At 39.0% G+C, this 16,012-nt stretch overlaps 1 protein-coding gene across 1 annotated transcript in view; it reads right to left on the bottom strand.

Annotated features, from left to right (window-relative positions):
* The window catches only part of CUBN (cubilin), a 263,943-nt gene that overhangs the window by 52,118 nt on the left and 195,813 nt on the right, over positions 1 to 16,012 (bottom strand). The window contains exons 53-57 of the mRNA XM_061436135.1: positions 15,587 to 15,812; positions 13,705 to 13,892; positions 10,168 to 10,324; positions 8,386 to 8,535; positions 1,760 to 1,960 (exon numbers count right to left, since the gene is read on the bottom strand). Of these exons, the coding sequence (XP_061292119.1) occupies positions 1,760 to 1,960; positions 8,386 to 8,535; positions 10,168 to 10,324; positions 13,705 to 13,892; positions 15,587 to 15,812 (922 nt within the window). The remainder of the gene's footprint in view (positions 1 to 1,759; positions 1,961 to 8,385; positions 8,536 to 10,167; positions 10,325 to 13,704; positions 13,893 to 15,586; positions 15,813 to 16,012) is intronic.

The raw sequence follows: 16,012 nt of genomic DNA on the forward strand, positions 1-16,012 counted from the left end.
TATCCCTTGCCCTGAGGCCAGCAATTAATAGCCCACAACCCTTAGTTATTCCTACTAGGCAATAAAACAACAGCTGTAAAAATGGAATGAAATTCCATTGTAAAAAAACATAGAATTTTTATTTGTTTGACCTTGCATGTAAGAAGGATGAACTTGTATTACCCAGTGATGGAAAGTGCCCTATTCTCACTGCAGCAAGAAAGGTTTATATTTATTATATATTGTGATTCTAAAATTATAGTAAGGTTACTATACTCTGATGATATATTGTCAACGGATGTGTTCCATTTACTTCTGTTAGAAATGATAACCAAATAGTGGCTCCCATTTAAGGTTATAAAGGTTATTTATTTATTTGTCTGTTTGTTTATTTTGTCTTAGCTGAGTCCACCTTGCAGAGAAAGCTATCCTCTATGCCCATAAGAATTCACGTGCTGAGACCTCTTGGTACATCTGCAGTGAGTTAAATGTTAGATTTATGTAGCCATTATTCTATTTCATCTTGTACACAATTATATGGTCTCTGAAAACTATGCCTAAATAACTCCTAAATTTGTCCATTGTCAGGATCTGAAATTTCAATATCAATAACCCTCTTTAAAGGAGACTCTCAGAATAGATAACATGAACCCTTTACACAGTGTTTTAGGAAAATGAGGGATTGAAGACTAAAAGAATATAAAGCAGGGAGGAAACTCTCCATAACACTAGCTGAAGCAAAAGAATAAAACAAACCACCCCTTATCCTTACTCAGCAGACAGCTGGGGGAAGGAATGTTCATGGCTCTATTCTGTTTGTGCCAACAGAACCCCAGAGCCACACAAAATCATACATTACAAATGGAGTCAGGACTTGGGTGGCAGCTAATGTGGACACATTGTGAAGGCCTTCTTCATGAGTAAATAAACATTTTCAGTCTCCTCTGTGGATGGAAACAATAATTTTTTTTTTAAAGAAAATGATTTGACTTTCTACCTTTAGCAACGGGTTTCGTCAAGTAAAGATCAAACAAACATTCTGCAAGATCTTTTTCTGGCCCATGTCATTATTGGAGTTGGGATGACATGGGGGAAAAATTTGCTGTTAGCAAACCAATGAAGTTTATTGCAGGAGAGGAACAGACCATTCAAAACAGGGAAGTGGAGTCTTATGATTTTCAAACAAACATTGATCAAGCTGTCTACCAAAATCTGAAAAGATCTTGGTAGCTACAAAGATCTTTGTCCAATATGTGACTTCTCATCTTGCCTTTGATATAGAGAAGTTGCAAATTATCACATAGTTGAATACATCAACCTTTTTGTTTACTTGTGCTTTTTACATATTGCTAAAAAAAAAAAAAAAGAAAAAGAAAAAAAAAACTCTTTCCTTCCAGGAGACTATAAAAACATCCCTTACATTTTTTCTTAATTTATAAAGCATTGCCTTTCACCAGAGTTAAAGTCAAACAAGTTACTTTATGCTACATACAAACAACTAAAGGTGGCTATTCATTCTAAATAAAAATGATCAAAACTGAATCTCTATCTTCCATTTGGTTTTCAAAGAGTAGTTCTGTCAAAGTTTATGAAAAAGGGCCTCCCCATTTTAAAAAGGAAAATACCTAAGTATTTTTAGACCATGTATCTAATTAATAACTTTTTCCCTTAAAGTCTCTGAATCTTCAAGTTGGTCATGTATGAATCACAATTAAATCTCCTGTGGAAATTGCTCAAGAAAGAAAAGAAAATTCCAAACTACATCATTACAGTCACTCACAAGTTATCCTATAGGAAAACTTGAATCCCAAGTCCGTGGTGTGTGAGTTTGAGTAGAAGTTAAGCAGCACTGGACCAGAGGTGGTGAGAGGGGACAGGCTGTCCTCCCCACACAGGGTCGCTAAAGGCGTGGAAGACAAGCTGTAACCCCTGATGATGTGCACGCCGTCATTGACACAGCTTCCCGTTACTGCGGAGTGAGCTGTTCAGGGCAGGGAACAACCAGAAGCAACATAAATAATAATCGGAAGCAATGTAAACGATCACACAAAAATGTGAGGAAGATTCATGCAATTTACACAGAAATTAAAATCAACAATCATTTTGATAATTCACTATTTAACTCAGTTTCCTGAAGGTTACTTTCACCCTAGTTACCAAGTAAGCACAGGTATGAGGAAACAGGTAGACCTTCACAAGAGGTAAATCCTATTTTGAAACAATCCAGAATTTTCTTTCTTATAAAATGACTCCTTTAATTCCATGATTATAAATAGGAGACAATTTTGCCTTCTGATTGACATCTGGAAATATCTGAAGGCATTTTTTTTTTTTTTTTTGCTGTCATGTTGGGGTGTGCCACTGGCATGGTGGGGGTAGACGGATACTGCTAAATACGCTATAAGGCTCAGGGAAGCCACCCAGGCCCCCTGCCCTCCCACCACAAGAATGACTCCACCCCAAATGCTAAAGTGCTGCTAGTGAGAAACTTGGCTATAACAGCGAAGTTTATACATAGATAAGGGACTTCTACCATGAAGAGTGGAATAGAAATGCTTGTAACTGGGCACAAATCTATGTCAGTAGAGCTCTGCGTATCACCTCACTGCATTAGATCAAAATATCACTGATTCTTCAATGGGAAGACACTTGGTGACAAAACCATAAGAAGATAATGATATTAAGCACTTTTCCATAATCATCAGATCAGATCAGTCGCTCAGTCGTGTCCGATTCTTTGAGACCCCATGAATCGCAGCACGCCAGGCCTCCCTGTCCATCACCAACTCCCGGAGTTCACTCAGACTCACATCCATCGAGTCAGTGATGCCATCCAGCCATCTCATCCTCTGTCGTCCCCTTCTCCTCCTGCCCCCAATCCCTCCCAGCATCAGAGTCTTTTCCAATGAGTCAACTCTTTGCATGAGGTGGCCAAAGTACTGGAGTTTCAGCTTTAGCATCATTCCTTCCAAAGAAATCCCAGGGCTGATCTCCTTCAGAATGGACTGGTTGGATCTCCTTGAAGTCCATAGTCATAGGGGAACCAATTGAATATATTATCAAAATATATGCAAAATTCCCAAGTGGAATATAGTTAAATGCAACTAGATGATTGTCTTTGAGGGAGAGAAAAAGAACTTAGTCAAGGTTTAAAAAATGTTCTTTAAGGAGCAAGATGTATTTCAAAGTTGAGTTAATGGCCAGGTGGTAGCATTCAATCAGACATGTGAAAACTTGTCAGGAAAAGTAGTTACCTGAAATGGAATGACACTGTTTACATGGACAAGAGCTCATGTCATGGGACAAGGCACTACAGCCACTCTGAATTTGATCTTCAGTCTGTGATTTTATGAATATTTACTATTGAAATCTTTGAGTATAAAATAATCCTCCATGATTTGTTTTTATGTCTATTTTCCATCCTCCTGAAAAACTGTAAAGCACATGTATTATTTGAAATGGGTAAAGCTCTATCTAGTGTCTTGAAATACAACTTTTATCACATTATTCTGGGCTTCATTACAGAGAGCCATGTTCAATTCTGGATTTCATTATGATTCCATGAACTTGGAGAGAACTGAAAGGAAGCCAAGGATGAGTAATTCGGCAAATAATAGAAACTTGTGGAATTTAGATGCAGACTTCGATTTTCTTTCAGAGTCATGGAGAGGCAGAGATTTAAGAGAGGACTAGAAATAGTGGGAAATCCTTTTTGTTGAAATAGTATAATATTATAGATATGCTAAAGTCTTCCCAGTTAAATAGCAGAGGGCTCTCGGGAGAGGGATGTGAATTGGGGGCAGCTCTGAGTAGCTTCAGGCTGGACTCCTCAGTGGAGGACGATCCCCTGGGAAGGATAAGCAGGTCCTGGTACAGAGATCAGCTTGGCTGAGTGTGGTCAAGGTCTTGTCAGGCAGTCAAGCAAGGGACCTCACACAACTATACCATCTCTGCTGGAGCTTGACCAATCTGCATAAAACATCAACAGGAGCTATTTCAGAAGAACCATTGCTCAATGCTTTCTAAAGTAGTGAATTGTGAAATGGGCCTACTTTTTGATTTCTTGAGAAACAATTGTGGAAGCAAAGAAGTGGTAAGTAGCTGCATAATGCCACTTAAAAAAATTAGTTTAAACGGAGGAGAAATGTGAACTAAGGTGGACGAAAGTTAATTATCCTGCTTCTTGGTGGGAAAAATGGGCAAAAGGAAAAAAAATCTGAAACCAAATTTTCTCTTGTTTTTCCTTTTGGCTTTCTATTATGCATAGCTTGTCAACCAGAACTTATAAGTTAATGAAGGAAAATTAAGGCAAATATTACATAGGATTTGCCAACTGGCTGCTCTGGAAGTCTAGCTCTGTTACTTGTGGGACCTTTGAGACCATCTCTGGAAGACAGAAAGCAGAAAACCCCATTTTCTGTGTCAAGGGACTACTCTCTATTCAGTTCTTATCAAGAGATACTCTGGATCAGAGAAAAACTGAGTTTAGAATTTGCCTAGTAATTTTAATGATAGAGAAACCAAGACACAGAAGGCAAAGGTTTGCCTTAGGTTACCTCATCTGTGAAGTGTTTTTTTTCTTCTATAAAGTTAAAAAAAGAAAAAAGGCCTATAATCCTCCTGGCACCTTGGAGGCATCTGCTTGGCCATGGGAATAATGAGAACAGAAAAACATACTTTTAGACTGTTCAATATTTGGGAAAGTAAAATGAGTACTTGATGACACCTGATTCCAAAATAAGTGTAAACATTAGAGGTTTCTCTCTCATACTTTCTCATATTTTGTCTGTTTTTGCTGTTTTCTTTTTGACCAAAGTAACATTTTGAATTTGTCAAATCTCTATTTTTATTTCACAGTTTTGGAAGGCACTGTTAAGAATACCCATTTTAGTCTTGAGGTAACTTTAAAAGTCTTCTAAGAGCTCAAATAGAAATTTCTTCTATGACTTTTGACTTTCCTAAAATTGTTATAGTTCAGTAGTGATTGTATAGAAAAGTATGTGGTTCATAGAATGACTAGTATTGGAAATGTAATAATAAGGAGAAAGAGAAACCTAGGCCAACATAAAATACCATAACATGCTTTCAGAGCAACTCAGTTTAGTAGAAAGTAGGTCAGTGAACATTTGTAACCTCTCTGTAGGAAAAGCTTCAAAAAGCCCTCAACTAGCCTGAAAGGTAAAATCTTTCCTAACCAGTTGTCAGTGTTTAGTAGACAGCGTATGGACAAGGGTGTTTCCCTGTAGTATTTCATAGCCTGGAATAGATCATTTTTTCCTTGACAAATTCAACTTTTGTGTCAATCCACCACCAAAAAAAAAGCAGAAATAGAATGTTCATCTCCACCCAGTCAACACAGGCTCTGCTGGCTGCTTGGACTCAGAAATACCTTGGACAGAATCTTTCAGAAACAGTTCTATGGCCTCTAGCAGCTAGGAAGACAGATGCTCCTATAGACAGGCTCTGATTTTCCTTGAGAGCAATTCTCTCTCTGTTTTACCACAATACACTGCACATGAATTCTTGAGGCTCATTTAGAAGTGGGTGGAAGGTTATTTTTACTGTAGCTAATGGATCTCTAACTTGCTGATGGTATTCAATGAACTATGGTATGGATATGATTAATGATAAGAATCTAATTACAAAATAAATCTGATTAATGTTGCCCTTTTGGGGACTCATCATGATTCATTTAATCTAAGCCAGAAAATGACTCACTAAGCAGTTTGGAAATGCTGAGTACGTGTAACACTAGAAATGTCACAAGACATGATCATAAGGATATGATCTTATACAAAGTAATCTTTTCAACTGGGCAATTCTGAGCAAATCCATCAGTAAAGAAGAAATCACTGAATCTGGAAAAACCAAATATCTGTTCGCAGGTGACTCACATTAAGGTGTGTCTGGAGATCCTGACTGGTGGCACCAAAAAGAACAAAACAATGGCCACTCTGGGACTTCCCTGGTGGTCCAGTGGTTAAGACCCTGAGCTCCTAACATAGGGGGCCCAGATTCTATCCCTGGTTGGGGAACTAGATTCTGCATGCTGCAGCTAAGACCCAGTGCAGCCACATAAATAAATTTAAATAATAAATATTTTTTAAATGGCCACTCTGATGAATTATCATTCACAAGATATGTTTCTACAGGCACAATCTGACTTTCACAAGTACTATTTTATATTTTTGCAAAAATTACAGTGATTACCAGAAAGATTAAGTAGTTTGTATAAAGTCATGTCATTAGCAAGTGGCCATTCTGGCACTGAAACCCGTCCTAAAATATTAAAATACCCCCCATCCCAGGTCAGGTAGTCCACAGTAAGCTCAGCCCTTTACCCTACCTGGTCAACTAAACTCAGGGAGTTACTGTTCACCCTAAATACAGGTTGCCTTCTAATCATACACATACCATTGGTTTTGGCAGTGCTGTGTGTGGCTATTTTACACAGTATATTTGACAGCATCATCTTTTTTTAGTCTAAATTACACCGCCTATGACATTCTCGTGTTTATGGAATTTAATGAGAACAAATGCATATATAGGGGCACAGTCCAAGCCACATGTTTCTGCCCATCTTATTAAAATAACTTTGTCTCAATTAGAAAAATAATAGAAAAGATATAATGTATGGTGATGAATTTAATTAGATTTATCATGGGTGTTCTTTGGAAGGAATGATGCTAAAGCTGAAACTCCAGTACTTTGGCCACCTCATGCAAAAAGTTGACTCATTGGAAAAGACTCTGATGCTGGGAGGGATTGGAGGCAGGAGGAGAAGGGGACGACAGAGGATGAGATGGCTGGTTGGCATCACCGACTCGATGGACGTGAGTCTGCGTGACCTCCGGGAGTTGGTGATGGACAGGGAGGCCTGGCGTGCTGCGATTCATGGGGTTGCAAAGAGTCAGACACGACTGAGTGACTGAACTGAACTGAACTGATCATGGTGATCATTTTGAAATATATATAAATATTAAACCATTACACTGTACACCTGAAACCAATATAATGTTACATGTTATACTTCAATTTTTTAAAAAGTTTTTGATAGTTTTTAACTCATAAAAGAAAACAGAAAGGTATAAAGAAGGAAATAAATATCACCTATCAATCTATGACACCATAGTAACAACTTTTAAAGTACTGCTTAATAGCCTTACAGATTTTATTCCTACACTTCATTTTAAATTAAAAAATTGGATTTTTATATAAACTGCTTTACCTTCCCCTAATATGAATACTTTATAAATCATGAACATCTTTTTATATTACTGGAATTTTGTGCTAGGAAATGCTGGGAAGATTCTATCTTACTTCTTAGTCCATTTTTACAGTGACAGACATCAATGCATACTTGGCATTTTCCAGCAAACGCTTGTCAGAAACTACAATATGTAGAGCTATAGGAAAACAAGGTCATAGAGAGAGGATCCAGTGAGAGAGGCTTCATGTAATTTATCAACATATGAGTACTGATAAGTCATTTTTATTTTTATGAGATATGAATTTTCTGGAGGCTGAATATTGTAGAACATTTTGCCAGATTTAACTTTACATGCCACGGGAGACCAACCCAAACAGAAGCAAATTTTGGTTGGACAGATGAAGCTTGGCAAATGTACAAATTAATTGTGATTTAGAAATGAAAAGTTAATTTGTAAAAAATATTAAAATGACTGAGTGGTTGAAGGTGCCCATCTTTTCTCTGTGGTGTGACACCACCCAATTAAATATCAAGTTGTATCATGTAGTCAGAACCCAACTCAAACCACAGCTCCACTGGCCCCTTTGCCAACAGTCAGGAGTAAGCCCAAAGGGGTGCTATGGTTAGCAATTTCCCAATCCCTGTGGAACTGATGAGGATGAAAAAGGAGAGGAAAGGGTATCTCACAGTTATATTTCATGAAACTAGATCACAGATCTTTATTAATGTCAATAATTCATTCACTCAACATTTACAGAGTACCTATTGATACTTTGACTCAGTGGTGAAGTTTCTCTTGCTAGTTAGTTCATTGTGTGTGTGTGTGTGTGTGCACACATGTGTATGACTGTGTGTAGGTACATGTACCTGTGTGGAATAAATGCAAATGAATAAATTAGAAACCATGATTAACATGTAATAGATTTCAGACTTACTTTCTTTAGGCCATTTACGTGATGATGCTTGTGTTCTTAAAGCTCTTGCATTATTTTTTTTTTTTAACCTCTGGTTGGAATATATAGGATGATATGTATGTTCTTCAAATACTGGATGGAATTTTATTCAAGTTTACATCAACTCCACTCTCATATTTTTCATGTTTTCTTCAAATGGTGATTTTTAGATAATCTCGGTCTCTACTTATTGCTCGTTCACTTATTTAGAACCAACTATAATTTACATAAAAATAAACTTACCTTCCAGATGGAAAGACACCAAAGTCAAGAGGATCACGGACAGGGGACTAGCCTCTATGATGTAGGTGCAGTTCATATTGTTGTCATATTGCTTTGGGTAGTTTGGAGAAACGATATAACCTGAAGGGCTAGTGAAATTTCCCCCACATCCTACATGGGAAGAAAAAGGTATTCTCAGAACATTTGTTCTCCCAGACAGTAACTCTTCATCAGTGAGGAAAGCCTCAACTTTCCTAAGCTCTCTACAGCCAGGGTCCCCAACCTCTGTGATCTACTGCCTAATGATCTGAGGTGGAGCTGATGTAATAATAATAGAAATAAAGTGCACAATTAATTTAATGCACTTTAATCATCCTGAAACCATCCCCCATGCCAATCCATGGAAAAACTGTCTTCCATGAAACTGGTCCCTGATGCCAAATAGGTTGGGGACCGCTGCTCTAAAGATATATTCTCTGAGACACTCCAAATGGAAGCAATGGTAACTAAAAGAATGGAGCTCTGATTTAAAAGTAAGTATGCATGCAAAATTAGAACAATATATTTTTTAGAAAATGATGCAGAATTTTGGGCTAAGTAGAATTTTTTCCACATATCCACTGCAAATCTCTCAATTTTAAGATGGTAAAGGATAACTTAGCAAAGATTGAAGAGGATTCATGTAGCTAAAGGAATAAAACGGATGAGAAGTGACCAGTGCCTGATAAATACACTGAAGTTTTAAAGTACAGTATTATATTATAGAAAAACATGTTCTTCTCATTACCATTGTAATACGGCTGTAAAAATAATACCTGCTTTATAAAATGGTTAAATTTACTAATCCCATCTCTTTAACAATTTCTCACATGATTCTCTGGTGTTAGAAATAAAGAGAACTACCTTTTTTTTTTAACCAATAAAATGACATTTATTTTTCTATAACCACTAACTAGTTAATCCACACACTCCTATCTAACGTAGATAGAAAACATCAGTATTCTTTTAAGCTGTTAGTAACACACACACACACACATACACAAATATAATGAACCAAGTGAAGGCCTAAAATCAGGGCTGGGGTGCCTTTCATTAATTCCTCTACACCACCCTCTTATTCAAGTCTGGATACCTGTTCACTGTGTTATTTCCTCCAATTCCTTTCATCAAACTTTTTCCTAAACAGTGGTTTGTAAAGAGTGGCTACCTGATTTAACTCAGTCAATAATCATATGCACCACTGTGTCTCAGTCTTGAAAACTCCACGCCTCATTATTCTACCTGGTAGGAGTAGCCACCAGAGAAGGAAGAGACAATCCTTAAGAAGGTGACTGTCAAGGTTGACTGAGCATGAGAATCATCTGGGTGAGAAACTAAAACATGTAAGTCCCTGGCCAGGGAAATTATGAATTCAGACAAACTTGGGGTGAAGCCCGTGTTTTTACAGCCCCAGCTGAGTCCCATGCAGACAGGTAAGTGCTGCGAGCCAGGAGTACTGATTGGCTACTAATGACAGCCTCCTGGACTTTGCTCAATTCCTGCCCCCCTGCGGATTTCAGGGTCCATTTTGGACATTCGCGAGTGGCACTCAAGCCTTCTACATCATTTCTCTAGTGAGCTACGGTTGAATTCGGTTCCATTCTCACTGAATTGGAAGGAAGGGTGCACTCTCGGGATCAGGTGATTGATTCACTCAAGCCCTTCCCCAGGGTCCTAAGCAACCGTGGAGGAGACCCTCACCTTCCCAGGTCTGCCCATGGCAGCCACGCCCTTTCAAGGACCCCCTCATTCTGTACTACTTACGGCTCACGAAGGAAGCAGAGAAGCCCTGAGCCGGGGCCTCCTGAGACTGGAACACGGCCGTGAAGACGTTTCTGGGCGTGGTGATGGGCCTCGGGGCCACGTTCCCGCAGCTCGTGGCTAACAGGGTCTGGCTGGACTCCTGAGTGTCCCCCCACACCTAACAGAGCCAGAAACAGGACTTAATGCCCCAGGCTTTCCCTAGTCAATGGTTAAATGTGCCCAGGCTGGAACACGACGGGCACTCAGATGTATAGAGACTGAAACATAATGGTAAATTAAAAAAATGCATATCTGCAGTATTTTCTTTTGTGAACCATTAAAGCTTTTTTTTTTTTTTTTTTAATAGCACAGCCCATTCTTGACTCTTCCAAGGAGACTGTGCTCATTTTTGTGTAGCTAGGCCATTTCCTCTTGCATACTTCTAGTTGACCTGATTTAGCTGAACTTGCCCAATGCCCAACTAAGGATTACCTAGCCCAAGAAGGCAAGAAGGGCATTGGGCTTGGATTGGTCTTACTTGACTACTCAACATTTCCTTCACATTGAATCACTCATTCTAAACTTATCACTTGCAGGAATGTTCCTTGAACAGAGCCATAACACATCAAGCCGTTATAGACATTTCTATTAGCAAATTGGCCCAGAGGAAGAAGTGTGAGGGAGACCAAATGCAGAGCACAGATTTACTATCAGCTCTTCAAGGTCATATCATTTCAAGTGAGTTTCAAACACTGCATATCCTGCTGTTAGTCAGCTTACTGAAGTCAGATTATATTTGCCATGTATGAGATATGGGAGGTGCATGGGGCTGGAACTACTGAGAACAAGAGTGAGGATATTCTGCCAAATATCTAAGATCAAAATAAGCATTAGGAAAGAAATGTACACCCACATTTTTCCTAACATCCCCTTTATGTCCTCCCACTCCCTGCCCTTAACTATCCAGGGAAACACTATACAGAAGTTTTCTACCCACCTTCTGTACTGTATGTATTTTTAACTCTGTGAAATTATAAACATGATTTACTGAGAGATCTGCATATACTCTTTTACAAACATCACTGAAAAGGAAAAATGATCAGAGCTAAAACTTTTATGAAAGCATCTCAACTTCTTCAATAAGGAACTTCAAGAATCCTCAAAGGTGTATGCTTTCCTGAAGTCATTAATTATGGATCTGACATCTCTACCTTTTGGCCCAGAACATAAGTGTTATCATGATAATAATGGTAAGGAGTTATTAAATATTCATTGCTGCTGTGTCAGTCAAGATCTCATTTCATTGCCTCTATGACCTAGAACTCTTAAATATTAGATCTACAAAATGTTACAAAACTGGCAGAAATTTTCTGACTTTTCTTAAGGTTTGTACAATTCAGCCTGGCTGCATGTGATATTTTATCACTCAAGTGATTTTTTAAAAAAATTATGTTTATTGAGTACCTGCAGATTCACATGCAGTTGTAAGACATAGAGGAATCCCTGGCACACATTTCCCAGTTTCCTCTAATACTGACATCTTGTAAAACTATAATTAATATCATAACCAGGAGGTGGACTTGATACAGTCCACCTGTCTTTCTCAATTTCCCAGTGTCACTTGTATTCACACATGTGTGTGTGCACATTTGGTTATACACCAGTTTAGACAGTAAGTCCCCTACACATGAACCTTCAAGTTGTGAACTTTTAAAGAGCGAATGTGTGTTCACATGTCCAATCACATAGGTCAGTTCACATGTCCAGCATACATTGTCATTTGCCTGTATCCTTTACAAGCGGTTGTGCCTTCATGTATTTTACTGTAGAGTACTATATAGAGTGTAGTAGTGCAGCATCTTTATTTCAAAGTCCAGGATGTCCAGAAGCAAGCGTAAAAGCAGTGGTGATGTAGTTGACTATTGTACTTTTCAAGGTACTGTACTGTAAGATTCAGTTCAGTTCAGTCACTCAGTCATGTCCGGCTGTTTGCAACCCCATGGACTGCAGCACACCAAGCCTCCATGTCCATCACCAGCTCCCAGAGTTTACCCAAACTCATGCCCATTGAGTCGGTGATGCCATCCAACCATCTCATCCTCTGTTGTCCCCTTCTCCTCCCACCTTCAATCTTTCGCAGCATCAGGGTCTTTTCAAATTAGTCAGCTCTTCGTACCAGGTGGCCAAGTGTTGGAGCTTCCACTTCAACATCAATCCTTCCAATGAACACTCAGGACTGATCTCCTTTAGGATGGACTGTTTGGATCTCCTTGCAGTCCAAGGGACTCTCAAGAGTCTTCTCCAAAACCACAGTTCAAAAGCATCAATTCTTCAGCGCTCAGCTTTCTTTATAGTCCAACTCTCACATCCATACATGACTACTGGAAAAACCATAGCCTTGACTAGATGGACCTTTGTTGTCAAAGTAATGTCTCTGCTTTAAAGATGTTTATTTTTTGTTTGTTTTTTTATGTATTATTTGTGTGAAAAGTTTTATAAACCTAATACATGACAGTACTATATAGCCGATTGTATTAGCTGGGTACCTAGGCTAACTGTTGGACCAATTAAGAAATTCTTCGGTGCTCAATTTCCTTTATGGTCCAATGAGCATCGAAGAATTGATGCTTTTGAACAGTGGTGCTGGAGAAGACTCTTGAGAGTCCCTTGGACTGCAAGGATATCAAACCAGTCCATCCTAAAAGAAATCAGTCTTGAATATTCATTGGAAGGACTGATGCTGAAGCTGAAGCTCCAATACTTGGGCCACCTGGTGCGAAGAACTGACTCACTGGAAAAGACCCTGATGCTGGGAAAGATGGAAGGCGGGAGGAGAAGGGACGACAGAGGATGAGATGGCTGGATGGCATCACTGACTCGATGGACATGAGCTTGAGTAAGCTCCAGGAGTTGGTGATGGACAGGGAAGCCTGGCGTGCTGCAGTTCATGGGGTTGTGAGAAGTCGGACATGACTGAGTGTCTGAACTGAACTGTAATGAATGAACAAATTGGACCTATAAACACACTCTTCAGATGGAACTCATTCATACATAGGGGACTTACTGTACCATCACCTTCAAGATACTGAGCAGCTCCAACTCCAAGGCTCCCCAGAGCTGCCACTTCTACTCATTGAGTAGTTTTTATATTCCAAGTATTGAGTACTATATATGTTATTGTATCATATCACCTCTAATGCTAAAAACATTCCTACTAAAGTAGGAGTTATTCTCTTCATTTTACAGTTGAGTGATTTAAAACCCAGATGTTTACTTGGCTCAGAGAGGAACATGCAGGCGGTAAATGCAAGGGAGGTGGAGTCCAGGCCAATGTTCTTTCCACTAAAAGGTGTACAGGCCCTCAGAGACAGAACATATAAGATCCAAAAAAGCATTTTTTTAAACTCCCAGTGGTTGAGGTTTCTCACTTTTTCATTCAAGAAATCCAAGTAGTGAAATTGTCCTTCTCCTACTTTGAGAGCAATGAGTCATTTCTAATCTAAACGTTTACGTTCCTGAAACCAGCTTGGCTCCCATTAAATACACAAGCACACTGACCTTCACAAAGCTGTTCTGACACTGTCCATCCCCACTGGGGATGAGGAAGTTGTTGTCAAAGCTGATCTCCAAGTGTTTACTTTGGTGTGTAATGACTGTCCAGGAACATCTGCTGTTCTCGGGAAAATTCTGAGGCCAGTGAGGGGATCTGATTGTACCATTGTTCAAATGAAGTACTCCACCACAGCCTGAAAAATTGTCATGGAAATAGTCATCACCTTGTGAAGAATGTAACAATTTTGGTAAACCCAACGCTTCTGGAGAAGACACATTTCTAAATGAGATGTCAGGGCATCTCTCCTTACATATGAGTCTCTGACCCTCGGGGCAGGTCCACAGCAAGGACTGTCAGCAAATGTAAGGTCAGTGAAGTCACAGGAACCTTCAGTTGTTACTGTTTGGTTACCCCTGTACTGAACTCACCTGATCCCATTAGTCCATGCCAAAAAGAGAATAGACTTCCACTCTGTCATCAAACAAGAGCAATAATTTTTACTCCCCTTGAGGCTCTGGTGGATTAATATTTGTGGCCCAACAATCTCAAGCTTTGTTTTTTACTGCCACAAACACATGAGAGTGCAAGTCTATACTTATTTGCAATTTTACTCTAACATACATATGTAACATGTAATTTTAATCTAACTTAAACAGGACAAAACGATTTTGAGGAGGGGAAAACTTTTCATTAAGCAACCTGGTTCATTCACACTGAAATGCCAATGGATGAAAATTACATTACAGGGATTAAAAGAAAGAAAAACCTAGAATTATTTTGTAATATTTAAAATATGTTCTTAAGAGACAACAAAAGAAAAATATGTGAACTTTAAACAAAATGAAGTTAGAGTTTTCTTTGTATCTTTTGCTTTTAAACCCTAGGGAAACTAGGGTTTCATCTCAAACACCCTTCCGAGTCCAACAGCAACCAGTGGGTTACTGAGGGACAGTTTGAATCAAAGCTCTTTTCCACAAAGAGCTTCCTAATCACCCCCTGACTCTTCTAGAAATAACTGTCCTCTTTGATATTCCAAGGCTATGATGGGATCCTAACAAAAGTATCCAATGCAAATCTTACATTTTCTGAGGATTTCCATGAAGTTCATAGTTTGCAGGTACAACAATTAATCCTTTGAAATCAGATCTGTTATGTTTTGCCCTGTACAGAGCATTCATTCTAAATCACAAATGTTATCTTGTCACTTTGCTGCTCAAAACTCTTCAACTAGCTCCCCATTGCTTGAGGGGTAATTCAGAAGCCAAGGCTCTTCAGGATGCAGTGGTAGTGGTTTAGTCTCTAAGTTGCATCCGACTCGCGACCCCATAGACTGTAGCCCACAAGGCTCCTCTGTCCATGGGATTCTCCAAGCAAGAATAGTGGAGTGGGTTGCCATTTCCTTTTCCAGGAGATCTTCAGGACATGGATGACAGCTTTTCCTGACCTCAACTCACCACTCTGCATCCTGCCTCCAAGCTCAGAATACTTTAAACTACTTGTGATTCCAGCACATATTTTCTATTACTTGTGATTCCCAAGCTGTGCCATGGCCTTTTGCCTATGGAGGCAACATGGTAGAAGTATTTAAATCAAAGTTTCTGGGCTCTGCTGTCTTTACTCAAATCTCAAATCTTCTGATTATCAGCTACACGACTTGGGCAGTTTATCAACCCATTTATCCTGCTTCCACCCATGCAAGTGGAGAAAATGTAGATCGATAGTGTGTCTTCCTTAGAAGGTTGTTACATGAGATGACATGTGTAGCATAAAAATTTAGAATTGATTCTGAAAGATTAGGTACAAAATATAGACTTGTTGGATTAGTTAGTAAATTTTAAAACTACATTGATGACAAAAGACAGTAAGTGCAGACAGTATTTCTTTTACCTAAAGTCTCTGAGCTCCATGTAGCATAAAATCCACCATGTTGTATCGAATGGTCTGTATTAAAAATCACCACCAGCTGGTTGGAACCTGACTGGATCGTCCCTGGATTTAAAATTCCACAGTAGTGTCCTATGATGGGTGATCCAGGAGAACCACCGTTCCTCACAGTGACCGAGTCCCAGGCACAGTTTTCATGGGCTTCAACGTCAAAATCACTGAATGTCAGCTGCAGGAGAAAAGAGAAGAAATGAGAAAACACTCTGAGTTGTAAATGAGCCTGTCTATGTAGAGTTAGACTGAAGTTCTTCTGCATCCTTTCATTTTAATTTATATAATTTTGTATTTACATATCTTCTTTCATTCTCCTTGCCCTTCTCTACTTTTTCTTATGGAAGTTTCTCTTGGAAATTTTGAGAGTGAATATTT

Source organism: Bos javanicus, chromosome 13 (genome assembly GCF_032452875.1).
Source record: "Bos javanicus breed banteng chromosome 13, ARS-OSU_banteng_1.0, whole genome shotgun sequence".
In the NCBI taxonomy this organism is placed as follows: Eukaryota; Metazoa; Chordata; class Mammalia; order Artiodactyla; family Bovidae; genus Bos; species Bos javanicus.